At 41.9% G+C, this 8,797-nt stretch overlaps 1 protein-coding gene across 2 annotated transcripts; it reads left to right on the forward strand.

Annotated features, from left to right (window-relative positions):
• Positions 1-801: 801 nt before the first annotated feature.
• Positions 802-8,791, forward strand: LOC311351526 (B-cell receptor CD22-like; the record flags this gene model as incomplete). 2 transcript variants are annotated; one of them, XM_084471675.1, is made up of 14 exons in its annotated part: positions 802-871; positions 1,385-1,786; positions 2,073-2,342; positions 2,832-3,122; positions 3,473-3,754; positions 3,850-4,119; positions 5,067-5,333; positions 5,732-5,813; positions 5,935-5,989; positions 6,549-6,670; positions 7,269-7,320; positions 7,590-7,663; positions 7,761-7,824; positions 8,106-8,791. In XM_084471675.1, the coding sequence occupies 14 exons, from the start codon at positions 820-822 to the stop codon at positions 8,223-8,225; spliced, it is 2,403 nt and encodes an 800-aa protein (XP_084327801.1). In that variant the 3' UTR covers positions 8,226-8,791. The 2 variants fall into 2 exon arrangements, with proteins under 2 accessions (XP_084327801.1, XP_084327800.1); XM_084471674.1 differs by having other exon boundaries at positions 820-871; positions 5,735-5,813.
• Between the last annotated feature and the right edge of the window lie 6 nt (positions 8,792-8,797).

An 8,797-nucleotide genomic window follows, 5' to 3' on the forward strand; every position in this document is an offset into this window, starting at 1 on the left:
GCCAGAGAAACTCTGCTTCCCCTTTCAGTCTGGATCAGAGATAGAGAGAGAGACACCCAAAGGTAAGAACTATTCAACTGTAGACCAGGAAAATCTAACTCAAATATTTTCAAGTGTATTAATCTGAATAATTGATGTCAAATGTAGGCCTTCAAGGTACATACCCTGTATATCAGCCTAAAAAAAGATAGCAATACACATGTACAGTAAATTACAATATAAAGGGTTAGAAAAATAGAAAATTAACCAAATTGTGATTTTGTTAAATAATTGAAAAGTCTTGTGTTTTTATGTTTACACTTGTTATGTTCTTCTGTTGACTGTAGGATGTGTGGATATATACATGTATACATGTACGTATGTTATCAGTGTTGTAAATATGTTAAGGGTGTGGTGTCAGTTCAGCTTGACCTGTGAAGCAGAACTCTGCTTTTTTTTTTGAATAACAGGAAATAACCTTTTTTTTTTCCAATGAAGATAACATTAAATAATGAGAAATACAGTCTAGTCCTTGTTAATGTGGTAAATGCCTATTGTAGCAGTAAATGGCTGATTTTTAATGGGACATCTACATAGCCGTACAGAGGCCCATTACCAGCAACCATCACTCCTGTGTTCTAATGGTACATTGTTTAGCTAATCCTGTTAAAATGCTAATTGATGATTAGGAAACCCTTAAAGCTGAAAACTGTTGAGTAAAAGTGAGTTTTCATGGAAAACATGAAATTGTCTGGGTGACCTTAAACTTTTGAACGGTAGTGTATATGTATACATACATGAGAATCAATGAAATGATCAGAATCTTCTTTTTTCAGAACCATGATCTGGTGGACTCCCATAGTTCTGGTGGGAGTTATGCTGCTTAAAAGAGGTAGGAAAATAAATAAGTACTAGTACTGTAAATGCTAGTACTGTTGTCCTACCTGTGTTATTGATCTAATTATATATAATATAAATTTTGAAATGGGATTTTTAATTTGAGCACAGCTAGGTGTAGTTAATACAAATCTGTTCACGTTCTAAATGTTAGAACTACATCAATACAATACAGACAAGTACAGGACAAGCGCTATATTAGAACATAGAACATACTAATACAGTGTAGTACAGGATAATAGCTTTATTAGTACATACTAGTACATACTAGTACAGTATCAGAGGTCTGTTAGTTTATAGTACATACTAGTACAGTATGAGAGCTTTATTGGTACATACATACCAGTACAGTATCAGAGGTTTCTTAGTATATAGTACATACTACTACGGTGAGGGAGCTTTACTAGCACAAAGTAAACACTAATAGTATAAGAGCTAGATCATTACATGCTACATTACATGTACATGTTACTTGTACGGTCTAAATCTGCTGTTTCCTTCCCTACAGATTCCTTGTGCCAAAGATTGAACTTTGAATTGAAGGAAACAAATGTCACTGCCATAGAGGGCGAGTGTGTTGAGATCCACTGTACTGGTTCTGGCATTGACTTATCTGAATATTATACCTGGGTCTGGTTCAAAAATGCTAACTTTAATGAGACATTAAAAAATTTTCATGGCACAATAGTGTACAGCAGCAACCACAATCGAAAGGCCGATCAGGACTTCGAGGGCAGAGTGACGGGCGTGTCTCCCAGCAACACGCTCTACACCTGGAGTAAGATGCAGTGGAAACTTCAGATCTGCTGTCTCCGCATGAATGACAGCGGGAACTATTCTTTTAGATATGAAGGAACAGAAAAAATCAACCGTTTTTCCACAGACCCTGAGGCGAAGCTTCAAGTTCACGGTAAGTGGAAGTGATATATATGTATATGAATATATATTTGTATATATATTTATATACTGTATATTGGTAAGCACTAACCCTAATTATTATTTAACCTAATACTGTATGTATCTATGTGTGTGTGTGTGTGTGTGTGTGTGTGTTTGTGTGTATGAATGTGTGTTTGTGTGTTTGTGTGTGTATGTATGTATGTACGTTGTATGTATGTATGTATGTATGTGTCTATATATATATAGTTTACTATAGTAAACTCAGACTATATTTAATTATTTATTATTGTTTGCAGAAAATCCATGCAAAGTCAGTTTTCAGACGCGTACAATATGTTTGAACGAATTTGATGAGGCCGTCTTCACCTGTTCCACGTCGAGTTTGTGTGGCACGCGACCTGTCATCAAAGGGCTCCCGGCGCACGCCCAGTTGAATGAAAGTAGAAATACATTCACAGTGGCCAGTCTCTGGGTGGACTGGAGGGACCACCAGAGAGAACTGTCATGTGACGTACCGGGGGTCATCAATGAGTGTCTTCGCCAGAACATCACTCTCACTGTACAGTGTAAGTCCTCAGACATAATCAATAGCATACAATACAAGACTTTGGCTGTTAACTTGTTACACGACTCATTTACATTTTACATTTACATTTATCCAAAGTGAAAAAAGTACATTTGTCATCAGGAAGTGAAAAAATATATTGCTGTCGGTAAAGTAAGGATGTTCATAGAACCAAGTGCAATACGCTAACAATCGCTAGGTTAACCCGTTCCCCGTATACAACAAAGACTATAACATGACTAACTGTAGATTACAATGCATCCATTCACCCATCCCATACGACACAGTTACATGCTTCATCCATTCACCCACCCCATGCGACACAGTTACATGCTTCATCCATTCACCCACCCCATACAACACAGTTACATGCTTCATCCATTCACCCATCCAATCAGCTCTATTAGTTTGCCAGAACGGGGTCCATTTTGTATTATTTGATTCGACTTGTAATGAGTGTAATATTCAATATTTGATATTGTTTCATCAGTCTCTCCTAGGAAACCCACTCTAAGTGGGACGGGGAAAAGTGTGACGCTGGGAAAGTCTCTCACACTGACCTGTTTTGCTGAGGCGGTTCCTGCCCCAACTGACTACTCCTGGTTCCTCCACAAGGACTGGAAGAACGGGACCACCCACTCTCCAGGGTGGCCCAATCGATCCCGTTCCACGCTGGAGATCGAGCCTGTGACGAGGGCCCACCATGGCTGCTACCGCTGCAGCGCCTCCAACACCCGTGGACGAGGGGAGAACAGCAGTAGCTACTGCGTTGAGGTACTTTGTAAGTATGCCCCCCCAGTGTGTATGTTTACTATTTATTATCATACTGTTCATACTTATCGTACTGTCCATCTATGCTGCTGTTATCCGTTATACCCATCTTATGTTGCTCATACCTCACTAGGTCACTTTAACTTTGCTGCTGTACTATATGACACTGTATTGCACTATATGACAATCCATATTCAAACTGCACCTTAATTGCTCTTTTACACATCTATTTAGATCTCCAAATACATTTTGTTGTCTCTGTACTCTGCACAACGACAATAAAGTTGAATTTGTGACCTTTCTACTTCTGAATCCGGTCTACCTTCTTCCTCCTGTATACTTTCTACTTTCTGCCTACAGTTGCTCCCACCCTGCCGGTTCTGTCTGTGGTCCCGTTGGCCACTGAGGGTGATGTCATCACTATCCAGTGCAGTGTGGAGAGCTGGCCCCTCCCCTCCAGCCTGAACCTGTCATGGAGCTCCGCTAGAGATCCCAGCATGCGTCACCTCCTCCACCGTGTCTCCAACGCATCCTCTCTGATCAAGAGGCTCAATGTGACACATGCCTCGGCCGGTCGCTACACCTGCAGAGCTCAGAACAGCCAAGGATCCAACCAATCGGAGACGGTGTTAACGGTTAACTGTGAGTTGTATTCACTATGTATTAACAGTATTCATGTGTGTTTGTAGTATATATATGGATAAACAGCTGTCTTTGATCCTTCTACCGTTCTGTAGATGCTCCTCAGAATGTGAGTGTTAAAGTGGAGGAGAGTTTGGAGCTGACTGAGGGAGTGTCACTGAAACTGTTCTGTGAGGCCCAGTCCGTCCCTCTCGTCAGCTCCTACATCTGGACCAGGACCAGCGCCGGCCGGGAGCAGGTCGTAGGATCCAACCAGAGCCTGGACATAGTGTCGGTCACTGCGGCCGACCATGGGCAGTACCACTGTAGGGCCCAGAACCCAGTGGGAAGCAGAGAGTCCCCAGAAGTTAATGTGACAGTGAGCTGTGAGTCCAAATGGTTGCACCATCACTGGCCTCAATATTAAAAGCTGATCTCATCTCTCTTGCCTCTCTCGTGACATTTGATGTTTAAATTTGATCGAATACATGAGATGTGAACAATTATGATTTGGGAGCTGATTCTCGTTTCGGCAAAATGAAAAAAATTATTCTGGGTAAAATGCTATCAGATCCCACTGCAAGTCTGTTTTTTTTTGGGGCTAATCCTGGGTGTATTTGGGGGTTAGTCCTTGGTGTATTTGGGGGTTAGTCCTGGGTGTATTTGGGGGTTAGTCCTTGGTGTATTTGGGGGTTAGTCCTTGGTGTATTTGGGGGTTAGTCCTTGGTGTATTGGGGGGTTAGTCCTTGGTGTATTTGGGGGTTAGTCCTTGGTGTATTTGGGGGTTAGTCCTTGGTGTATTTGGGGGTTAGTCCTGGGTGTATTTGGGGGTTAGTCCTGGGTGTATTGGGGGTTAGTCCTTGGTGTATTTGGGGGTTAGTCCTTGGTGTATTTGGGGGTTAGTCCTGGGTGTATTTGGGGGTTAGTCCTTGGTGTATTGGGGGTTAGTCCTTGGTGTATTTGGGGGTTAGTCCTTGGTGTATTTGGGGGTTAGTCCTTGGTGTATTGGGGGTTAGTCCTGGGTGTATTTGGGGGTTAGTCCTTGGTGTATTTGGGGGTTAGTCCTTGGTGTATTGGAAATACAATCCTGGGTGTATTTCAGAGTAGTAAGTAATTTTTATGTTTTTGGCAGTTTTGACATGATTAGCATATGGAATCAGAAAGCATGGGGTAGCTCTTCACCACTAAAAAAATCTTTTGATAACAAATTTGCACTGATTTGCACTCCATACTAAAACTGTTGATTATTGGTCATCATACTTGAAGTAGTGTTTTTCTCTGTGAAACATTAAACGTTTTTTGTCCTTGTTTTCTGTGACTCATCCCTTCCTAGATCCTCCCAAATATGCAAAGATCATAGGGTTGAGTGGAGATGAGTACGATGCTGGCGTTCCAATTCAACTGAGCTGTCATAGTACCAGCTTTCCAGCTGTTCATTTGTACAAGTGGTACAAGAGGAAGAACAACAAATCAAATGAGGAGCCTGTCACGAGAGATCAAAACCTGACCGTTAAGCCAGAGAATCCCGGGATCTACCACTGTCATGCCGCCAACAGCATGGGTGGAACAAATTCCAACCCGGTCCGATTGTTCCTCAACAGTCAGTACAGCTTCCTCATGCTCAGATAGGGCCTGGTTTTACGTGAGCTGCCTGTGGTCATGACTGTTGTTCTGTTATTCTGCCAGTTGTTCTGACTGTTGGTCTGAATGTTGTTGTTCTGCCTGTTTCTATTCTTACTGTTGTTCTGACTGTTGTTCTGTGATGGTTGTTCTGACTGTTGCCCTTCTGACTGTTGTTCTGTGATGGTTATTCTGACTGTTGTTCTGTGACGGTTGTTCTGACTGTTGTTCTGTGACTGTTGTTCTGACTGTTGTTCTGTGATTGTTGTTCTGACTGTTGTCCTGTGACTGTTCTGTAACGGTTGTTCTGACTGTTGTTCTGACTGTTGGTCTGTGATTGTTGCGCTAACCGTGGTTCTGCTTGTCTCTGATGAATAGCAGGGCGTCTGAAAGAGATCTTCTGGGCCATTCCTTTTGTTTGTATTCTTGTGCTGGTGGTGATCACATACCTGGTCTTCAGGTAAAACTATACTACCGTTCTACTATTACATCAGCAACTATGAAGAATTCTCTGGTATCCTTGATACAAGGTAAAGTGACCCTGAAACACTGTTTAGTAACCTTAATACTCTCTTCTTCAGGTGCAAGAGAACCAAGTCAGTTTCAGACGGCTCTCCAGACCCGCTGTCGCCCCCGGTAATTTATTTGGTGGCTGAAGTATTTCGAATCCATCCATTCACACCTCCAATACGATACAGTACCATGTTTCATCCAGCCCCAACAATACGATAAAGTACCTTGTTTCAGCCATCTATTCACCCCAACAATACGATACAGTACCATGTTTCATCCAGCCCCAACAATACGATAAAGTACCTTGTTTCAGCCATCCATTCACCCCAACAATACGATACAGTACCATGTTTCATCCATCTTTTCAGCCATCTAATACGATACGATAGAGTAAAATGCTTCATCCATTCACCCATCCAATATGATACAGTAAGATGTTTCATCCAATATGATACAGTAAGATGTTTCATCCATTCACCCATCCAATATGATACAGTAAGATGTTTAATTTCTAAATAATGTCTGTCAGTATAAAACTGCCTCATTGGTTTGCTATAACTGGGCCATAGAATGACATGAACTAGTCTTTACCCGTCTCTATGTCCCTGTCTGTCTGTCTGTCTGTGTCTCTCTCTCTCTCTCTCTCTCTCTCTCTCTCTCTCTCTTGCTCGCTCTCTCTCAGGTGACTCCAAGTACTGATGCCCGTGGCAGTAGAGATGACCTTCTTTCAAACCAAGGCCCCTCCCACACATGCCGCGCCTTCTCCCAGGCACCCCAGTCCAGTGCTGCTGTTCCAGAGAGTCTGTAAGAAGAGAGTTAGGCTGTATGTTCTAGCGGGGTTAGACTGAATGTTCTAGGGTTAGACTGTATAATCTAGAACAGTGTTTTACAACCTGTTGCACGCATAACTCAAGTCTATTTTTTTTGTCGCTTTTATTCTTGAAATCAACAAATTTACAATAATGGATCAACTAATAAAGAAAATTGAAAATAAATATAGTGTAAATTTTGTTCAGTAAATTAAATATTATAATGGTCTCTTATTTCAAAAATAGTGTCGCTTTGTGGATTCCATCATAAATATTCCATTGAAAGGTTTTCCATTGAGAGAACCACTGATCTAGAGGGGTTAGAGTAGACTGCATGTTTGAGAGGGTTATCCTTAGGGTGTATTGGGGTTAGTCCTGAGTATATTTGGAGGCTATTTCTGGCTATATTGGGGGCTTCTCCTGGGTTAATTTGGAGGTTACTCCTGGGTCTGTTGGGGGCTAGTCCTGGGTATATTTGGGAGTTGGTCCTGGGTGTATTGGGGGCTAGTCCTGGGTGTAATCTGGGGCTAGTCCACTGTGTATTTAGCCAGTGTCTACTGCTTTAAAATTGTGTTGTCAATGTCTCTGTACAGGTCCACTATCGACACAGTGTACAGTACAGTCAAGCTGCCTACTGGAATGCAGGTGAGATGGAAGATAAATACACTACATATACAATTATTTTATCAGAATAACTATTACCATAAGATGTTGGCTGGAGCCACATTTCAACTCCATTTCAACTCCTGTGCTTTGGTGTGTGAAGTTGCCCTGATTGGTTTGATTCACACACTAACATTCAGGAAATCGGTGGAGGAGGATGAAGGATTCACTTTTGTTCTGGTCTGATTGTGGTGTAGCAGACTAAACATTGATTCACTTTAACCTTTTTTATTTCTTTCTCTTTCTGACAGCCAATCAGAGGGGACCACAGCTATGCAGGCGATGAGGTGAACTATGCTTCCTTGCACTTCCCCACTCAGGGCCTGTGAGTATCTTAATTTCAACCTCCTGTATGTGGTTTATGATGATATATTGCATTATTATTCTAAGAGATTAGGTGCTGAGAACATTTTGTTTTTTAGGAGTCAAGGGTGTTCCCCACCAGCAGCGATGGAAAATGATGTGTATGCAAAAATAGCCAACAAGGTCAGTTTTCCTTCCAGTTGACGTGCCAATTTCATATTTCATACTGTCTTGTATTGTTCCTCAGTGACCTAGGGAGACCAGTCTTGCTGTTACCTAATTAAAGTTTCTCGGACAGCATTGTCTAGGAAGAAGCGCAAGGAGCAGTAAAGCCATTCTAAATACTGTAAAAACACAAAGTTAACATCAATATCATCTGATGGCTGTTGTGTTTGGTACACTTAGATAGAACTTTCCACAGAATGCAGCCCGCCATAATACTTAAACTATGTCATAATTCAAAGAACTATGAGAACCTGGACGAGGAGGACAACCAGATGGTGGACATCGAGCTTAACTATTCCCAGGTCACCTTCATGGCCAAGCGGAGCAAGACCAGGAAGACCAAGAAGACTACAAGATGAGGAAGAATATAAGATGAGGAGGCCTACCACGGTATGAAGAGAGGAGGAGCATGTGGTGCTAATGTAATCTGTTCTAAATGTTCAGTATCTTTGCAGCTCTTATTTTAAAGTGCATTCTTAACAGCTCAGGTCAGGGTTTAGGTTAATCCCTGAACCCTAACTCCCATTACCTGTTGTGGGGAATCTATCTGTGGGGAATTGATCTATTATGTAAGGGATGATCTGCCAGGTCATGCAGAATACCTGGTTAAGGGTTTACTGAAGCTTCACCGGCTAGTTTGGTAGAACTGGGACCCTCTCCACATCAAGCGTTAATGTCCCCAAATACACAGTGGGAATCCTGAGTCTGTTCAACGCTCACAGGATATGATGTGGGCGCTGGATCATGAGACAACAGGAACTGCTTCACTGTGTCTTGCTTCTGCTTTCTATCAGGAAAATAACTTCTCGCCATTGCACAACCAGCCTTTACTGGCGCTAGCATTGCATACTTTTATGAGAGAAACAGTGGAAATATATCAATATGCTGCAAGAATCGCAATGTCCCTAACAAATTACATAACATACACAAA

Source organism: Micromesistius poutassou, assembly GCF_964030765.1.
Source record: "Micromesistius poutassou genome assembly, chromosome: 8".
In the NCBI taxonomy this organism is placed as follows: Eukaryota; Metazoa; Chordata; class Actinopteri; order Gadiformes; family Gadidae; genus Micromesistius; species Micromesistius poutassou.